This window comes from Polypterus senegalus, chromosome 5 (genome assembly GCF_016835505.1).
Source record: "Polypterus senegalus isolate Bchr_013 chromosome 5, ASM1683550v1, whole genome shotgun sequence".
In the NCBI taxonomy this organism is placed as follows: Eukaryota; Metazoa; Chordata; class Cladistia; order Polypteriformes; family Polypteridae; genus Polypterus; species Polypterus senegalus.
Window position 1 is genome coordinate 178,857,360 of NC_053158.1, and position 22,009 is coordinate 178,879,368.

General features: G+C 36.8%; 1 protein-coding gene across 2 annotated transcripts in view; it reads right to left on the reverse strand.

Annotated features, from left to right (window-relative positions):
- Window positions 1–22,009, reverse strand: part of LOC120529666 (corticotropin-releasing factor receptor 2) — a 349,034-nt gene that overhangs the window by 93,314 nt on the left and 233,711 nt on the right. For both annotated transcript variants that reach the window (XM_039753669.1, XM_039753670.1), the window contains one exon: window positions 3,205–3,290. In XM_039753669.1, the coding sequence (XP_039609603.1) occupies window positions 3,205–3,290 (86 nt within the window). The remainder of the gene's footprint in view (window positions 1–3,204; window positions 3,291–22,009) is intronic.

Here is a 22,009-nt window from a genome sequence, read left to right on the forward strand (position 1 = left end):
TGCGATGGTGATAGGGATGAGAACGGTGCTCGTTCGCATGTGCCACACGGCCGCCCTGCTGGTCGCTGCCAAGAGTTGATTCTACAATAAAATAAAATAAAAATAAAAAGAGGAATAACCTTGTAGGTTAATCATCACACCCAAAGCGGACAGTAGAGGTCACGTTGTATATGTGTACCAAATTTCAGTTCAATAGTTCAAACAGTTTATGAGCTACAGGTGATTTAAAATCCTGGACAGACAAACGGACAGCCACAGTAGCATATTATATAAGAAGATTGGCCTTTCTCATATTATACATGAAGATAACTCTAACAAAAAAATTATAAGTGTAAAAAAATGAGATACATGTTTTCCATTTGCAAATTACTGTATTCACAACAGTCTTCAAATTCAGATGGAAATTTTCTGCATGTGAACTGGCTATCCATTTAACCCTTACTAAATGAAGACAAAATACCATTACATGTGTTAACAGTTCTAAAGCACATTGAATTGTCTTTATAGATTATATGTCATGCATGAAGGATCCTATTTAATAAAACATCTGCCACTTCCATACCAGAGCTGTTTAATATGCTATGTGATATATTTATTTGTTGTATATACTCTTCTAAGTCAAATGCTTTTCCAGTTAAATATGGATTTATGACCTACTTGTACTTGCTTCTTCTGCTGCATTTATCAGGCTGCACACTAATGCCAAAAATGAAAAATAAGTGGTCAGAACTTTCCTAACGTCAATGGTGGAAGAAATAGCATCAGGCCACCTTGTCATTGCATCACAATTATGGATAGCAGCATGTGGTATACTTTACTGATTGATGAATGACTGATGAATAAATGATTGAGTAAATGGGTGTCTAGCACCTCTCAGATTTTTATTATTTTATTTTTTGTCTCCAAAGCATTGTTAAGTGGAGTTTTGTCTTGCTCTACTTTAGTGTATTATTTTGGCATGTTTTATGTCTACACACACTAATCTGTTATATTGATACTTCCAGATATCTTTTTACTGAGAGAATTTGAGTTAAAATGTATAAATATTTGTTTACTACACATTAAACAGACACTGCATGCAGGCCTATCAATGCCAGTGCCTTATTGCTTTGTATTCTTCTGTTTCTGTTTACATTCAAGAATCTGTGTGAACTCTCTGTACAAAACAGCTATATATGACAAGTTAGTCAACTGAGATTATCACAAATAGTGTAAAATATCTGCTACAGGATAGAAAATCCATCCATTTTCATTTACTTTTTCCAGTTGAAAGTCATAAAAATCAGAATACATTCCAGCAGAATAATGTATAAGGCTGAAATGTTGCCACATGCCCTTACTGACTCATACAGGGAAAATTACAGCTTGGGATGCAAATCTTTAGGGGAAAAAAATCATAATACCGGAAGAAAACCTGGTGGGCAAAATGAAAAGTGTAAATTTCACATGGACAGAGATTGGGAGGTAACTACAACCTGGTGGTACTGTTTTGTATATGTAAAACTACATGTCTGTCATTAACTCCTTGAGGTACTGGCAAGAAATTATGGACTATATAAGGACAAAAATGGCTTTCACTATTGGATTAATCTCATGACCCTGAGACCCAGAAAAATACCACCTTATTTATTTATGAAAAAATGGAGATGCAATTATGTGTTATATTTAATAGTTGTACAGAGAAATACTAGTGGCAGTCTAAGGTGGTTGCAAATAACAATTTTACCTTGACACTTCTACAAACAGTTTAACTCTCCGTCTGACATGTCTTTCAAAAATGCTACAATTCAGAAGTTTGAATTATAGTAGCCTCAGGCCCTCAACAACCAATAATTAACAATAAGATACCAGTCAATCAGTGTCCAACCTGCTATATCCTAACACAGGGTCATGGGGGTCTGCTGGAGCCAATCCCAGCCAACACAGGGCGCAAGGCAGGAACAAACCCCAGGCAGTGCACCAGCCCACCGCAGGGCACACACACACACCAAGCACACACTAGGGACAATTTAGGATCGCCATGCACGTAACCTACATGTCTTTGGACTGTGGGAGGAAACCAGAGCACCCGGAGGAAACCCACGCAGACACGGGGAGAACATGCAAGCAGGAACCGGGAAGTAAACCCGGGTCTCTTTACTTGCTGGCAGCAGCGCTACCACTGTGCCACCGTGCCAACCCAATAGGATATTAACTGATGCTATTTTTACATCCCTTGAATTGGACTCCGTCATCTTTCAAAACTGTAGAGCCACCACAAGCCCATTAAGGCTACATTTCTACTTAGGTGACATTGTAAAGTGCTGTTAAAAAATTAATAATTGCGTTCTGTTATCTCTGTTATTTTTGGAAATAATTCATTGTTATAAATACTTTTAATGAACAAAAATGTGAAGAAATTAAAAATGTGAAATGCTCCAACTTTCAAATCATGTAACTAACTCCTCAAACACACCTGTATACATTTACAGGTTGTTTAATCTTGATCTTATTTATATTTCATATACAAAAATACGTGAGGAAGAAAGGCTATCAACACTATGTACAGTAAGTGCTATTAAAAAACAATTTAATTATTATAGAATTGCATCTAATAAAAAATATTTTCAAATATTGTTCTAAGAAAATTAAGATATTTACACCATTCATTCTTTAGTTATATCTATAGTAAGTATTCTAAATAACTTTGTAAAATTATTGTGCAATGTTTAATGATAATAAGTTCAATATTGATTGATAGTGTAATTAATTGCATTTACTACTTGAATTATTATTATTCCCTTTTCAGTTTTAAAGAAGGGATGCATGGTTAGCATTGTACCTTGAAGCTTCAGGGAACAGTTTTCAGCTGCTGGCATTTGACTACTGTTCCTTTGGGTTGCCAGATATCATCCAATGTCCCAACAACATGACTCTTATGTTAACAGGAGACTAAAATAGCCCTGTATGGGCCATTGTGTGGATATTTATGCTTGTACCCTGAAACAGGCTGGCGTTTCATTTATAACTGTCTCCTGTCTTTAGCTGCCACAATAAACAACTTTCTCCCTTAACCCATGAAAGGAAAAAGTAGGCCCAGAAAATAGATAGAGAAATAATATTACTATTTCTTACATTAAACTCAGCATACTGTATGTTCAGGTATTGAGGATCCATTAAACCATAGTAACTTAGTTTAATGTTTAGAAAATTGTGATCACAGACCTTTTCTTCCAAAATTGGTTCACACTGAGAGTAGTTTATCCTGGAGGCCCATGTTCCATTTTCCATGCATTCTCTGTATGCATTTCCTGAAAAAAACAAAAATGATTTTAGCATTATTAACACTTTATGGCCTAAAATGCCTGTGGTGGGCTGGCGCCCTGGCAGGGGGTTTGTTTCCTGCTTTGCGCCCTGTGTTGGCTGAGATTGGCTCCAGCAGACCCCCGTGACCCTGTAGTTAGGATACAGCAGGTTGGATAATAGATGGATGACCTAAAATGCTGCCACTGTCCATTCCATTTTCTGTGAAAACATGAGATAGCCATCATGACAAACCATATGGGTTAAGTAACATAGAAAAAATATTGTTTGTGGGTGGAGTATTCCTTTAAGTCTGCTTGGCATGTTATAATTTTATTTGAAAATGTAAATGAGATTGAGGATAGTTGTTTTTGGCTATAATAGTTTATCACTATTGCTTGATGACATGTTTTAATAGAAAGCAGAGGATTGTCAATATGTCTGTTTTTGGACTAGGCTGTTTTTTTATGATGTTACTAATTACAAAAGTCTGGCATTAAGGTGATAAGAAATTGATTTTCATCTATTACTCAACTCCTGGTTTGATTCACAGCTTGGGTGCTCCTGAACATAACAAAGCCCTGTGTTTGTAAGATTTGCTTTTATTGCAAATGTAAGTGAAAAATAGCACCTACAAGACATTATATAATTAATAAGCTATATTTTGTCCCAATTATGGGTTTCAATTGTTTTTTTGTACTTTATGAGCATGCCCTTGTCGATCAAACACAAGCCCTGCAGTCTACCTGTGACTTTACGGTATAAGATATTGTAAAAGGCGCTATATAGCGCCCGACCCGGCACAGACCACGCAGAGGCAACGTGTACAAAACACTCAGGCTTTATTATTTTTCTTCAGCTGTGTGACACGTCTTCCCCGTGCCACACAGCCCAAACACAGTCCCAAAAGCACAAACCCACAAAACTCACTTCTCCACCTTCTCTTCCACCACTCCTCCGCAAGCTTAGTCCTCCTCCTCCCAACCCTGGCTCTCCGAGTGGTGGTGGCTGGGGCCTTTTATAGCCCACCCGGAAGCATTCTAGGTGATTAACCACCTGGTCCTAATTGAACTTCCGGGTGGGGCTGAAAGCTCGTCCAGCCGGGCTGTGGGAAGCAGGCAGCTCCCCCTAGCGGCCATGCCGGGCCCCAACCAAGCTGTGGAGGACTCCATCTCCCATGGAGCCCTGCGGGCGGTTGGGGAATCACTGTCGGCCAAGGAGGCTGCCACCAAGCGTCCCGGGGGAGGTATTGGACTGCCCATGGCGACTCCCCACAGAAGCAGCAGGGGCGTCCCTGCCGGGCATGGGACCCGGCTGTCCGTCACAATATGTAAATAAATCAAGGTAAATAGGTAAATAACATTCGATCTAACTTTTATATACAAAGTACAGCGACGACAAAAGTGCGACAGCAGCTTCCAAATGCAGTTATAAACTCTTCAGTACGTGAGTGACTCTTCACACTGGTGTTTATGCCCAAAAAAGAAGTCTGACTGCTTTCTCGTACCATTGCTTGCTTACTGAAGTGTCAGCATGCAATTTTCGTGGTATTACACTTGTACTTTGTGAGCTTTCCTGTGTCGATCAAACACAGGTAACTTTGCAGTATACTTGTGACTTTATGCTGTAGGAGGATAAGTAAATAAATCAAGGTAAATAACATTCGATCTGGCTTTTATATACTGTAAATAGCATATACATGTTTTTTATGTAAAGACCATCACAAAACATAATCACAAAGAGGACTTTGCGTGATATGTTGGTGAGCTCTGCCTTTTCTTTGAAGGACAGGTGTGGGGCACATTGACTGGCAGGATGATGCCTGACCTCTTGCTGTATCCAAATGGTGCCATCTTTTGCCTTTATGCCTGGTGCAGCTGCATTTTACTTATATGTAAGGGGATGTTTCTTGTGGGGATGGCTTCTGTTCTCTTTCTCCGATGTAGGACCCTCATCATCATCTGAGTTCACCTCTGTTATTGCACGTCTTTATGTGAAAACAGCAGTGTCAGATCGGGGGGGAGTGTGAACGTAATGCTAACCATTCAAAGTACCATAAATTTACAGACTCAAATCAAATGTATGTTTTTATTCTATAATAGTAAGAATAAGAGCAGCTCACTTCTCAAAATGGAGGCGTTAGAACTGTGAACATCTTGATTACGAGTCAGCAATTCTTACCGCTGCACCACCAAAGCGGTCATATTAAAAGCGTGTCAATGTCACACCCTAATGCAAGTTCTTTTTCTGCAGTTATATCTATACTAATAAAAGGCAAAGCCCTCACTCACTCACTGACTCACTCACTCACTGACTCATCACTAATTCTCCAACTTCCCGTGTAGGTAGAAGGCTGAAATTTGGCAGGCTTATTCCTTACAGCTTACTTACAAAAGTTGGGCAGGTTTCATTTCGAAATTCTACGCGTAAGGGTCATAACTGGAACCTATTTTTCTACATATAATGTAATGGAGTTGAGTTGGAGATGGCCGTGGGGGGCGGAGTTTCGTGTGACATCATCACGCCTCCTACGTAAGTACGTAGAGAACAAGGAAGAACTCCAAACAGCGATGAGCACAAAACGCCATTTCACAATTGAGAAGGCAGAAAAACATTATGAAGCAAATAAGCATATTCATAAGTACAGCTACTGCGGAAACAAAGCACGGCGTGAACCGTAAGTTTATATTAAATTAAGTTCATAGACAGGCTGCCACTAGCGTTTGTAATTTAGTGCCTGCCCATATAAGGCCGTCCATCAGCGGCAATCCAATACAAACACTGCCGGTAAATATTCACGGTGAAGGACTGTGCTTATGCAGAGGAAGATGAGATGGTCAGGGTGGTGTTTGGCACAAACTCAGCGAAACTGCGAGAGAAACTTTTAAGTGCCGGGTCTTAGCTGACATTACACGAGATGGCACCAGCACAGCTGGGAACCTTCGATGCAAGAACACCAAGCGGCTCACGTGAACTGACGCAGTGCACAGACAAAAGCAACAGTTCCAAAGAGTGCTGAACAAAACCGAATTACACAATTGAGAAGGCAGCAAAAAATATGAAGCGCCTGATACATAGAATCATATTCATAAGTGCAGCTACTGTGAAACAAAGCACACGGTGGAAAAAGTGAATGTCCGCTAAAGGAAGACAGTGTAAAAAACCCGTGCATGCAGTTTGTCACATCTCAGATAAAAAGGAAGACGAGCTGTTTATTGATGCAGTAAGAAACTAATCGATGAATGAAACCTCTTATCTTTACAACGATTGACAAACACGGAATGTAACTTGAACACAACACATCGCATACAAATACGACCCTGATTGAAACAAATAATGATAATCAAATCCTTGATGACAGCAACATTCAATAACACTCACAAAACAATTACTGTATATTGACAGTCATGTTACGTTATTTTTAAAATGTTCCCTTTTCATAACTTCTACTTCTCCACTGCGATACGCGGGTATATATATAAATGTATATATATACCCCGATCTACAGTACATACTCTCGCATAACAAGCCACACGCTGTGGCTAATTGTAGAGTCTTAAGCCTCTAATGCCGACATTCGAGGTTCGATTCCCGAGAGGGATGCACTGAGTATGTACGCGCTACCGATTCATTTTACCTTCGCATCTCCTTGGTTTGGGACGTATGAAAAATATTCGGTTAACGCAGAATCATGTTACGTTATTTTTAAAATGTTTCCCTTTATTAGCACAAGCACAGCTGAGAAGCTTCGATGCATGTACTCCATAACGTGTTAAAAAAATAACGCATTTAATCACACTTTCAATTCCAAGCAAACGGAACTTTTGTCAATGCATGATTTCCTGGTACATCCATTACACTGATGCACACATCACAGCTACAAAAATGTTAGAGTCGGAATAAAGCACGTTCTTACGACTGATCATTTCGACTTCCCGAGCAAAGCCTTGATAAAAGCATGGTTTTGTGCACACTGAAAAGCAAGCAAAATTAGATGCATTACAGAAAGCAGACTTTGTGGCTCTTACTGGGATCATTGGACTTCCGTGACCGTTAGTAATTCTGATTACATCTAATTACAAAATGTTCAATGAACACACTGTTTTAGCCTAATGTACAAAATAATTTAGTTTAAAGATTAAGTTGGTCAAATTACCTTTTATGTTTCTGACTTATTTTTTTAAGAAGAAAAACTGCACTTTATGTTGAAATTTTGGTTATTATTATTTAAAGACAATACTATTCTGAAAATCTACTTAAAGTACTTAAACTACCACTTTATTTTTAAGTCTGCCCAATTTTAACCAGGGATGATATTTTTGTTTCTGTTTTGAATTCAAATGCAGTTTAAAGGCTTTTTTTTTCAGAAATTAAAACAGCTTCAGTTTACAATATTCATGTACATGTCTATTATTTGATTCTGTCGCCCACTAAAACACTTTTAAATTAAAAAAAAACATTTGCGATTTGGGGCAAATTTACATGTGCGATTACATACGATTAATCAAGATTAATTCTTACACAGCCTCTAATTAATTGGATTAATTTTTTTAATCGAGTCCCACCCCTAATATATATATATGTGGATATATATATGTAGATTTGTATATATATATATGTTTATATACAGTATATATGTAGATATGTATATGTGTATATACAGTATGTATATATATGTGTGTGTGTATATACAGTATGTGTATATATGTATATATATGTATGTGTGTATATGTATATATATATAACTATATATATGTGTATAGATGTATATATATATATATATTTATATATATATGTTTATATATGTGTCTGTGTGTGTATATATAACACTCATGACAATGACAAAACAATTACATTGTCAATCATGTTATGTTATTATTAAAATGTTTCCTTTTTACTTCTCCGCTGCCAATCGCAGGTATTTTGCTATATATATATATATACACAGATATATATAAATATATATATGTATATATAAATAGATAGATATGACAACAACACTCATATCAATAACAAAACAATTACATTAACAATCATCTTACGTTATTTTTAAAATGTTTGCTTTTCTTTTTCATAACTTCTTTAACACACTACTTCTCCGCTGCAAAGCGCGGGTATTTTGCTAGTACTTGAATAAAAGCACACTTGTTTTGCTATGCTTATTATTTACCCTATACAACTCTAGGCAACGCACACACAGGTAAACAGACTTGAGATGAGAGAGCTTTCTGCCCTTTCTGCATTGGTGGGATAGCAGGCTGCTTGCTGCTTTTGCTGATCAACACATTACAACACAAAAGACGCAAATGGAGAGGTGCGAAGGGATTTAAGGTGGGCCAGGAATACGAGTTTTTCCGTGCGATTTGGTCATTCTAATGTGAAAATATATAGAAAAGCTTCTTGGTGATTTTTCTCAGTATTGTTTGTAAGAATACGGAGCCATACTTTGGTAATATAAAACATTTTTATAATAGGCAGCTATTTGTATCACCTACATTGTGCTGTATTCCGATTCTTTTTCTTGTCCTCCATTAGTCCTGACATCTTATTTATGAAAATCCACTTAGTGAAAAAGTGGCTTCAATCATTGTGACTAATAAGCAGTGATTTAAGAGGTAGCATTAACATAAAAAAGAAAGAAAAAAAATCTATTTTTAGGCAAAGCTCATTTCATTTATTAATTGACAAATGATAAAGATCTGCCAGATGAAGCAGTAGGGAATTCTAATTTTGACGTTTCATTACTGCATTATTCCAGACCCATTGGAATCAGATAAATCAATTTGTTGCATCGACAACTAATTGTACTATTCAATGAAGTGCACCAGTTTAGTTTACTACATCAAAGAGAAAACCACTATATACTGTAGCATTCCTCTCTCATTTAAATTCTTGCTCAATTCAGAACAAGTTTTTGCAGGTTATGTACAGCTCCAATTTTTTCTGCCAGAGACTCCTACAAGATGCCATCTGTTTTATTCCAAGCATAATGACTGATCCTTAACAAGAAAACCAATGATCTACCCATATGGAGTGGTTTGAAAGGAGGATCCATTCTTAGTAGACATGAGCTATGGCAAGTGGACATGCGTGGTTTTGTAAACATGATAAGCAATATCAACTTCTGCTAAGGCACAATAATGTGAAAAACTCTGAAATAATGTCAAAGGCATAATACCCAAAGAGAATACTACATATAGTACAGAAGGAAGGAAATACCAGACATAGTATTAGAACAGTGAGAGAGTTTTTCCTATGAAGACTGTGCCCATGTAAAAATGATTATACTGTATCACGCCATTGACATGCAAATCAAATAAGAATAGCTAGAGCAATAAATAAATGTCAGCTTAGATATAAACAGATACCATAGCTGCTTCAATTCTTTTCTTTTCTTTGCGATGTCCAAAGTTTGTAAAAAATGACAGTAGATTGCACACCATGTCTTGAAACCTGACTTTGTATCACAATATGAACATTTTTAGAATAATGTTCCTTTAGATGTGCTTATTGAGTGGTAATCTTATTTAGAGCACTTACCCCTTAATATATAATGAATAGTGAGGAGTGAATCATGCTGATTTCGCTTTGCCTTGAATTTGGTGAAATTGAGAAAATGTTACAGGAACTTTGCCAAACTCAGTGAAATGCACTAAAGTCAATGGGGAGAGAGAAACTGAACTAGTTTTGAATGGATTATAATGGTGCAATCATCTTTTTAAGTTTCCCTGATGACTATGGAAATGTCTGCTAGATGGTAAACATCAATATGCTAGACCGATGTTTGTTGCCAAAAATGTGACCTGAGCTGTGATGCAGCAGTGTTAACCACAGTGGCAGTGTGCCTCCTTGAGATAAATTTAATAGAAATAACTAAAAGAACAGTAAAATGTATTTCATATGGTGGTAGACAAGAAGCATTAATTCATTAAGGCTTGGCCCCCTTAGGTGCCATAGCAGGTATTTTTTTTTAACTTGACTTTTTGCTCAATCACTACCACTGCTACCAAATAACAACAACACTAAGGCACGTTTATTCTTCACTCCTTCCTGTTTGCATCAACTACACGGCACTCAGGGTAATTTTATTTAAAGGGTAGGTTCACACATTTCACACAGGTCACACACAAGTCCATAGAAGAAGACATCACCTTTTAGACATGGGTACACCAAGACATTTCCAGTTTCCTTCTGTGTGCATGTTTCGTGTTTAACTGTATTTTCAATTTCACATTTTTAGCTCACTACTAGGATCAATGGGGAGTATCCCAGCCAACACTGGATGCTACAGCTCTTGTTGTCAAAATGGTATTGCAAATCATCATGGGGCACTGGGAAAAAAAATTGCCAATCAACACTAGTAATAAACTTTAGTTTAAATTTGTAATGCCACATCAGCTGTAATGTTCAAAATGAACCAGAAAGCTAAATTTTATGCTTTAAAAAGGGCATTTTTTCTATTATCAAACATGTGACATTGTAAACTTTTTATTGGTATTTTTTTTTAACATACAATATTACATTGCCTTTTGACCATGTCATATGCAGTATATATCGTAAAAGGCACTATATATAGCGCCTGACCCGACACAGATTGAACACGCACATGTAAAATAAAAGGATTTTTATTCTTCTTCAGCTGGAGGGCACGTTTTCCCTGTACTCCCCCCAGCCACAACACAGTATCAAACACCAGTACAGCACAAACACTCTTCTCTGGCACCACCACTCCTCCCTCACAACCTTGTCCTCCTCCACCCGACTCTGGCTGATGAGTGCTGGTTGCTGGCTCCCTTTTATAGATCACCTGGAAGTGCTCCAGGTGTTTGATCACCAAGATCCGGCGGCACTTCCAGGTGTGATGAAGCTGTTGCCCACATGGGCTCAGGAGTCCCAAACACAGCACCCCCTGGCGGTACCTGCGGGACCCAACAGGGCTGCCCCCAACTCCAATTCCCAGAGAGCCCTGTGGGAAACTGAGGCACTACACCAGCCCAGGGGGGCGGCCATCTAGCGTCCAGGGGGAGGTATTGCACTGTCCAGGGCTGCTCCCCCTGAATATAGTGTGCAGGGGCGTCCCGGCTGGGCATGGACGCCAGGCGCCTGTCACAATATCTAATGCTTTATGCATGTGATGTATTGCTTGTCATTGTCAAAAACACTTTTGATAATTGCCTGATATTATTGTGCGATTTTTTTAACATTACTATTTAAATTGTCAATGGTTTTATCATTTTTTGAAACATCATCATTTTGCCATATGGTTTACTATTTTTCTGTGCTCTCTGCTATTTTCTGTATTGCCATATTGATTATAGCAATGACTCCCATTGCTAGTCATGTGGTTTTTGACTTATAGTGTCATCATTTGAACTTTGGATCAAAGAGTATAAAAAATAACTGCAGCTATTTCAAAATGAAAACTTCTCAATTCAATTAAGAAATGTTTAGGAAAATACCTTTATTAATTTATTCAACTTTGGGTTTGGTTTGAGTATTGGTTTTGGTAGTATGGTGTTCTGAATAAAGTGCACTGATATCAACCCCAACTATTGATTTGGGATTCCCTTTAGGAAGACATTTGTTTTATGGATTTTATTACTCTTAATTCTGTGTGGACTACCACCATTCTAAGCTACACTGACAAAAGCACACAAGACAAAAAGAGATTCAACAGATGTGCATCCACAAAAGGGAATAATGACAAATGTGCAGAGGAAAAATGAATGTGGTGACAAATGTGCTCAGCTAGTAAAGGGTCAGTATATTGTGCAATTTATAGTTGGCTGGCATTTCGGGTGGCACGCATAAGGTTAGTGAGAGGAACAGCACACATGCGACACCCCCAGGTGGATAACAAGACTCTCATGGAGGAGCCATAGTACTGCTGTGGTGATCCTGGGACAGTTGCACAGCTGGAGGCAGTTAAGAGATACTGCAAGCGTATGCCATTTACAAAACATGAAGCAGCCTGACAGTTCCACAGTCTGGATGCACACCGCTTGTCATTTGCCCAAACAGACCACCTCGGGAAATCTTCTAATGATGAATGGTCCTGAGCCACTGCTTTTTGTAAAATTATACACTCCATATGATGGTGGAGGAGTAGTCTGCCCCCAAATATACAGTACACAAATTGACTTGGTTTTGAGTGTAAAAAGTTCTTTGTGCACATATATATTGTACATTGTATATATATATGGACATGATATAATCCACTTATTGTGGAAGGATAAATAAACCATTATTATCACATCGTAATATTCTAAAATATGCTTAATTCAATTCAGAGTTGTGGGAGAGTAAATAAAATATTATTAATATTACTATTGGTGTGCAGCATAGAATGTGACAAACATTTCAGTCATAGTAATTCTCTTTAAATACAGTATAACACAGCTATTTTTACCTTTTCCTTAAAACAAATTATTGATGAAAGTTTCTTCAAAGTTTTTCCTGGGGTTTGTTGGATTTTTTTTCTTTGTCTGAACATACTTGTGTGATGAGGTAGCACCTTGTTGCTAAGCAACACCAAGCAAGAAGTCGTTCTGAAGATGGCTAAAATAAAGTTATTTTATTCATAGGCACTTTCATTTGGCTTTCTGTACACTTGGGAAATGAACAGGTTAGGAAATGACAAGGTTAATGTCAAACACACCAAAAAATAAAGTACGAAAGGGAACTGAGAGTCTCTTTACACCAAACTTTGTTTGCTATTAACTTCTAAATGTGCTTCTTAAACAGTTCAAGACCATTAGCCCTTACACCAATTGATTCACGGACAATTGTTATCCGCAGGTCACAAGGCTACTTTGCAAATTCTCATACTGAGAGCAGCAGGAGTTATTTTGTATTTGTATCTTCTAATGTTGTATTTACTCTGTGTTTATTAAGGTACTGTCATTAGTCTGTGGGAGGCATGCAAGTTTAATGGTTCCCACCTGGCTTGTGTTCAAAGTTCATTTAATTACTATATATTTCTGTATCTTTTTCTATGTGCATGCATTTTATGGGTGCTCCCCCAAAAGGAGGGGCCACCTTCCCATTACTGTGACGAGTCCATTCTTAGCCCTATAAAAGCTAAGGAAAACTCACAGTCCCTTGCGGTTCATTGAATGTACTGGCATTGGTGACTTTTGTTGGATTTCTGATTACACTTTCTGGATTTCTGGATTTTTGATCTCTTTGCTCTGTTTTTAATATCATGCATTGTTACTTTGTTTGCTCCGGGTTTGCTAATTTAGGCAACACCTTTTGTCTTTTTTGTTCTTTGCTCCTTCTTGCAGAGCATTTTTGCATAATATTTTTTATATAAGCATCATTTGTTTGCCCTCGCACTACTAGTTGGGGTTTGATGGTTTTGCCCTCCTCTATTAGGCATTTTTAGTCATTATTAGGACTTTTTATGGACAGAAACCTCAAGTTCATGACAGAAAGTAAGGATTGTGCTGTCCTGTTACATTAAATATTTTGTTAATTGTTATGCCAAAACATTATACAGTGATCCCTCCCTATATTGCGTTTCGACTTTTGTGGCTTTACTCCATCGCGGATTTTAAATGTAAGCATATCTAAATATATATCACAGATTTTTCGCTGGTTTGCGGACTTCTGTGGACAATGGGTTTTTTAATTTATAGTACATGCTTCCTGAGTTTGTTTGCCCAGTTGATTTCATACAAGGGACGCTATTGGCAGATGACTGAGAAGCTACCCAATCAGAGCACGTATTACTTATTAAATTAAACTCCTCAATGATATACGATATGCTTCCTCGCGGTGCTTCGCACACTTAATAGCTCTAACAGCACGTATTGATTTTTGATTGTTTGCTTTTCTCTGTCTCTCTCACTCTCTCTGACATTCTCTGCTCCTGACGAAGGGGGTGTGAGCAGAGGGGCTGTTTGCACAGTGGCTGTTTGTTTAGAAGGTACGGACGCTCCTCTAAAAAATGCTGAAAGACTACCTACACATTGATCTCTTCCTTGCGGCCGCTTTATTGCAGTGCTTCCACTTAAAAGCCCAACAGCCCTATTAATTTTTGATTGTTTACTTTTCTCTCTCTCTCTGACATTCTCTGCTCCTGACGCGCACATCTTTGAAGAGGAAGATATGTTTGCATTCTTTTAATTGTGAGAAAGAACTGCCATCTCTGTCTTGTCATGGAGCACAGTTTAAACTTTTGACTAAAGGGTGTTATTTCATGTCTAGAGGGCTCTAATAATGTTAAAAAACGTATTTAGAAGGTCGTAAACAGGTTTTCTATGCTCTAACTGCGAAAATATTAGATTTATAAATAAAGAATCCTACTTCGCGTAAATTCATTTATCGCGATAGAGTCTGGAATGGATTAACTGTGATACACGAGGGTTTACTGTACATGTATTTAGAATATTTATAATTATTTTCATAAGATAAAGAATTATAAAATGGCAAAATTAGAATAATCAAAAACTTTGAAACAGTTTTAAGTATTGTGTCACAGTTTTCTCTGACTCCCCAAGATCATTCATCATTCAACTTGACAGATCAATAAGGATAAGGCTGAAAATAGCAGATGCCTCATTGTCTACAATATTCTCTGGATGCACCTAGGAAAAATCCCCCACACTACCCAAAAAGGTGGCTCCTTTCTGGTCACTCCAATCTCTCAGAATATAAAAGGTGAAAAATAGAGCTAAAGAGCAGATCACATTTTTTGTTAATAAAAAATTACCTGAGTGGCTGAACCACACACAGAGGAGAGGAGGCAAAGCACAATCCAAGGAGATAAAAGACATCAAGGGTCAAAAGAGCCTGGTTAATTATGTAAATAATGGGAATATTTACACCAGATGTGTCAAACTCAGATTCTGGAGGGCCACAGTGGCTGCAGGTTTTCATTTCAGCCATCAGTAATCAATTACTTCTGCTAAAGAAGCACACTACTTTTGTATTAATGTTAATAAATATTTTATGATTCAACACATTTAATAGTTTCTTTTTTGCTAAATACAAAGCCACATTAGCGAGGGATGCTACGCAAATTGACAGATGACCAGTGATCTCATATGCCTTTACGTACTCACCAATATATTATCTTTTAAAAAAAAGATTGAAAAATAATGAAGAATTAGAGAATGAATCTTTGGCAACAGGTTGTACTTCATGGTTTTTTATGCTTGAAGCATATTGTCAAGCACGTGGGTGTAATCTGGTGCTCCATAGTTGGCAAGAAAATTCTCACCAACAATCTTGAATACCTTTTATGGGATTTCCATTGGCTGAACTAGCAGATCTTTAAATGGATCTTCACTGATGACGTGTCTTATGTGTAAAATATGGCATTATTTATTAATGGTAACATCTGTGTGAAATTTCTGGATCTTTCACCTTCCTTGTTCATCACTGTCACAACATAAGTCCAAGTTTTACATAAACAGGAGGCAAAATATCTTTATTGGATTGAAAAGTGGGAAAATGGATGGATGGATGGATTGATTGAAAAGTGGTTTATTCTGCCCTGTAACGAAATGCTCATGGAGAGGTTGGTTCTTTTTAATACAGTGAGACACTTTAGCATGGCTGTCACATTCACAAATCAAACAACAGTGCTTAGTACTGTATATCTGAGTTACATTAGTACTTAGTAGCAGTACCATTACTTCTAGATCGGCAAACTCCACAAGATATACCGAAAAGTACCAAAAATTTCAGGAAGAAAAGTCTTTGCTGTCCATTGTAATTTGACATAATGATTTTTTTCTTTCATAAATTTACCCTTAAAATCTGAATGTCACCACATGCAAACAATCACTCGTAGAAACTGTTTTTTTCAATCCATTCACTGGAGTTGTCTTAATAACACTTTCTGTTCAATTTTTGAAAGGTCACTTTAATATATTTAGATCTATGCTCTATGCCACATTTCTCCTTCTCAGTAAGAAAATGATATTGTTCTTTGCAACGTTTGGAAGGAGTAAATTCTGTATAAGCTTTAGTTTGTGAAGACATTGATGAGTTATGCAACTTTATTTAACAATAACAATCTTTAAAGTGGACATGAATAGCAGGCTAATTTAAGGAATGACCTGTTAAGCAACTGCTGTTGACTTTAAATCAGGCACAGGTCAATGATCATTGGTAAGTAAAGATAATTGCTATAATTAACCTTTAGACTAATTTTGGGGTTAAAGATTTCAAATGAAACACAGGTTTAGATGACAAAGATGATAGCTACCTTTGCAAGATAAGAACTGAAACATTTAATTGCATTTATTAAAATCAAATAAGTCAATTATTTTAACAAAACTAGGTTTGAATCAAATCAACCCCTCCCATGAGAAAGAGAGCTAGGCGATCAGAGTAAAACTTTAATAATAGGATAGATAGATAGATAGATAGATAGATAGGGAAGAGAATCTGCTTCCTCAATATAGGTGTTTATTCTAAAATGTTATTGATTAGATTGTGCCAGGTTTTGAAAATGTTTTGTACATTTTCAAATAGTATACAGTATAACATCAGTTACCTACTGACTAAAAGAGGTGAGTTAGGAGTCTCAAACACAACTTTTGGTGGATTAGGAGGTATTGTGACACCAAGGCTGTCTGAAAGGCATTTAAAGATTTTGATCCAGAATGATGTTAATCTGGTACACACCCAATACATGTGGCCCAATGAGGCCAAAACTTGATTGCAACATTCGCAGGTTGGATCTTGCCCTGGAAATATTTTGAACAATTTTAAACGAGAGAGATGTGCTTGATAGATAATTTTAAGTCAAATAATTGTATGCTTTGCATACAATTGAGTGATAGATTCTTTTCCCACTGTACTCTGGGATCTTGGAAAGGGAAGTAATTTACTATGTTTTTATATATTACAGAGATTCCCAAGACTGATCAATATTTGTTCTACAATAGAGGTAGGTGGGAGGTGAGAACAATTGGGCAGGTTTTGTTTAGCAACGTTTCTAATTTGGTGGTAGCAAAAGAAATGTGTTGCTGGTTCATAGGATGCAAAGACGCTGTATAGCCATCATTATTAAGGTATACTCAGCTTGCATGGTTATACACTTAGCATCTTCAGTGGATCTGTGATGGCGGTAAGCATTCTGGTTTGGGTTTAATGTACGTGGCTTTAATGTACAGCATGACTAGTTTCTCAAAACATTTCATAATGACTGGCATAAGTACAATTGGGCAGTAGTCATTGAGGCAGAATACTGATGACTTCTTAAGAACCAGGATGATGATTGTGGATCTGGAAACCAGGCCTGGGCCAGCAAGGTGTTAAAAATGTCAGAAAAGACCTCTGCTGGTTCTCTAGCCCACTTGCTCATTATTACACTTTTTAAAATGAAACACAGTTGCATAGCCAATAGGTTTGTGGCTCTTTTCTGTAAGGAAGGCAGGACAGGCAACTCAAAAAATATCCTGGGAGTGTTTAGAGAAAGTAGACTTACTGTTATGAATTAGCCACAGTTCTTCCCCTGGCTTGCGCTCAGATTCCTTTTTTATGTTTTTTTTTTGTTCATGTTTGATTATTTTGTTAATGTTAATATTGCTATTTATGTTTATTATTTGTATTTTTATATGTTTTTATTAGTTTTGTGTATTTTTTCTAGGAGTCCATCCTTGTTCTACGATATTACTCATATTTCATGGGTGGTTACCCAAGAGGCAGGGCCACCTGTCCAGCTCTGTCTAAGGACTGCCGTCAGCCTTATAAAATCTAAAAAACATAGAGTTCCTTGTGGTACATTGCATGCACTAGGTTTTAGTGAGTTCTCTTTGATTATTAATTAGCTTTTTGTTGAATAACTAGATTTTGTTCTCTTTGCTCTGCTTTTTTTTACCTCACTTTGGATTTGTGTATTTGGGACATATTGGCCCCTGAGTTGCCAGCTTTTTTAAGGCAATTCCTTCTGTGCCTATTGTGTCCCTTTTTTGCTACAAAGTATTTTTGATAAATAAATCTTTTATTTTATAATAATCTGTTATATAAGCTGAAATTGGTGGTGACTCCTTTTTACAGTAATTTTTTGGGACTTTAAAGTAAATTGGCCAGTTACCCATTTTGAGGATCTGTTCCCTAACTACTTTGGAGGCCTTATTTCAATATGTTGTTTGGAGGAACTCCCCAGATCAGATACTTTTCTGAATAAAGCCATCAGATAAGAACACTGTCTGGTAGTCCGATACCATTACATGGCTAACCTCACAATCAGGAGGTACTTTTGAGACTGGGAATAAAAGGGAGCTCTTCAGTCAGATTAAAATGTATCTGTATAATATCAATATGTCAATAAATCAAATAGTCAGCCCAGAAAAAGGCAGGGAGGAACAGAACTAGAAGATATTGTGTGGGGAATGCAAGGAAAGCAACCACAGTGCCCTAAGGTGTGTGGGCATCTGGGGCACAAGGCAACAGTGATGTACCCATTCTTGTGCTGTTGTTACTCCTTTTCATCCCTACTCCACTTAATGTTTGTGAGTCAGCAACAAATGTTTTTTGAAGTAAACTCAGAGATGTTTTAAAATAATTTAGATCTGGCAGTATTTTTCTAGTTCTGGTAACTCTTATATTTGTTTTTTTTAGTTGTTTATGTAAACTAAACTTGGATATCATATTTCTAAAGAAGAACACTGTCTTGCAGTTTAAAATTGCACAGTTTGAGAAATCGCTTGATATTTTCCCTCTAGTGTAATAGTATAAGAAAGTCATGGAAAGGCACTCTGAGGAACAGCTTATAGACAGTCGATAAAACAGCTTGATCTATAAATGGTAAAATAACAAAATGCATTAGTACTAACAAATCGATGGTTTCAATCACAGCAGATAGCAAAAAGGTTGAGTAGCGTGACCATCCACAGGACATAAATTAACAGTTAAAAGGCCCCTTGAGGTGTCATTGTTGAGCCTAATGAGAATGACTGGGTAGCTTCTTTGCCTACATTCTGTGATGGCACTCCTGTTACTTCACTGCTTTTTTTACATTAAGAAAGTATATTCAAAACTATATTGACTGTGGGGTTTGTAAGAACAGTCTGTCTTGGCAAAATCTTTATTGTAGGATGTGCCCTATGCTTAGATCAATATGTAATTTCAGAAATACCTTGTATTTATTTGTCACTGGTACAAGATAAATGCCTAAAACATTGGGACATTTCTCAGTTGATGCCAATGCTCAGCTTGACCAACTAACAAGCTCTGTTTTTCTGGAAATGATACTCTGAAATAATATCTTTATAATATTTTAACCCCAAGTTCTAGCCTGGCTTTGCAACAACTGAGGCTATAATATATAATTCATAATTGTATCCATTCTCATGAATTTATCATCTACTAAACCTTAATCAGTAATTCAGTAGACAATTGCTGCCATGTCGCATGTGATCTTAGGCAATTACTCCCATACTGCAGTTTAATGACTATAATTATTTTTAATTGTCTGTTAGTTCAGCAAGCATTCACTAGCACGCTAGAAGTTTTAATTAACACACCTATGGAATTCTGTTAAATACTTTGCATTATTCTGGATTATTGTTGTTTAATAAGCAGTGCTTTAAATTTAAATTAAAGTTTTTACAAACAGTATTAATATAATAATAAATCTTGTGCTAGTTAGTTTTACCAAGCAGAAATGGTATTGGGTATGCATTTTTAATTCTTCTAAACATTGCATTACCTTGAATTATTACAATAAACACATAATAAACAGTAAAATAAATGTTAAATTAGATTATGAATTTCCCATTAATGTCAAATGTAAATAGAAGGTTCTGTTATTGTGTTATATTTAGTATTTCAGTGTCTGTCTATATCATTTATTTGATTTTTTTTTGTTAATGCTAAATGTTGTCTTTTTTGAATATATAATTGTATTCTTTATAAAGGACGAGGCATTATGCAGACATTTGCTTCAAACAAGATTGAGGTTCCAGCCCCAGCAGTTGGCAAGTACCAGCATATTGCTTCTGCCACATGTGTTTGATGCTTAGTAGATGCCAGAGCTTTCATTGTCATTCTTCTTTTTTCTATCTGATTCTGCAATCTGCCTCATGCTCACCAGATGTTGATGAGGCACTTTTTCTTTCTGCCATGTCATCTTTTTGATCAGTTTCCCTATACAGTTTACTGTAGGAAAGGCACAAACCTTGGCAACTTCGTGAAGGTTTCCATCAATCACATTTTTTGCTTCACCAGCATATCTCATCATAAGTTTTGATCAATGTTCTAGCTCCAATGGTTCGCAAGTAATTGTGTTGCAGACAAGCACAACCATTAGCATTTTATATATAAAGATTCAGTGTTTTGACATTACTGTAATATGAAAAGAGGAAATAATGCATGATGATGGCCTTTAATCAATGTTAAATAATATTTTCAGTAAACCAGTTATTTTAATTTGTAATAAAATAGATAATAAAGACATAATGAAATTTTAGACTTAAAGGGGTAAAAAAGTTCAAAGGAAGAGACAGAGATGGGCCAGAGCCAATAGGCACAATGATTAAGTAGAGCCAAGGTTTACTTATACACAAGTAGATTTGTTTTCTTCAACAACTGTTTTATACCCAACACGTCTTCCTTGGTGGCATTTTCTTTATAGTGTGGGACCAGAAGAAGTGTGGCTTTAAAAGTGGAACAAAAGTGATGTCACTTATTCATAAGAGATGTCCTCCTCCACTCTAAGTGAGGAGATGACTGGCACACTATAGATTGTGTATCACTCTTAATTTTACCCCTGTGTTCAAGCAGAACCATGTCAGCCGCTCACTGGACTCACAGTACAATCTGTATGTACTGCAAGTATCTCTGTCTAATACTAGGATGAAGTTTCAGTTCTCATACGAAGCCTTGCATATCTTTGGAAGCCTGTTTTTCACATCACAAAGACCCAAGCAGTTTGGTTTTTGAGTTCCTCAGTGAGTGTTTCTTCCCCACACGGCCAACTTATATGAAGGTTTTCAAAGTTCATGCAAGTCTGATCACCACATGCTTATCAAAGCTTAAATGGAAGGGTACAATAATAAGCGTGACATAAGCATAAGGTTTGAAGTTATTTTATACTAAGTGATCAAATGGTATACCCCACTTTCAATTAGTCTCTGGAATCCTCCTTCCTCTTCACAATAAAGACAAACCCCACAGAAATCTTTGCTCTACTGTATTTATGACATGTTCATATCCTAAACTATACCAATATGCAAAATAAATATATAGACTGTTCCTCAGATTTCCAAGTAAGTGAGTTAACTGATCTCAAATAATAATATTAACTACACAGCACTTGATGACCCTGGCAAGCATCTATCCATCCATTTTCTAAAGCCATTTGTATTATACACATTTAGAGTTGCCAATTAAGGAAACATATCATATCCCTAGATTATGGGATGAAACCAAAGAATAAGGTATTGAAACAGGGATTCCTACTTTTTAAGGAAACAATATTAAACCTTTAACCCCATTTAGCCGCATCAATCTCTAGCAGGCCCACCAACTCTCTTTGGGGCTGTGCTTCAAATAAAGGTATGATAAAGAGCCTGTTTTGGGTGTTTTTCATTTAATCAATTTTTCTCTATACATAAATTGGTCTTATGTGATGTTTACATTACATTAGAGGTTCAAATGAATGAGTAAAGACACACCATTCTAAAGTGTTCATAAATCATTTAAATTGGAAGAGAGAGATAGACAAGAAGACAAGAAAAGAGTCAGAAAGAAAGGCTGATTTGTA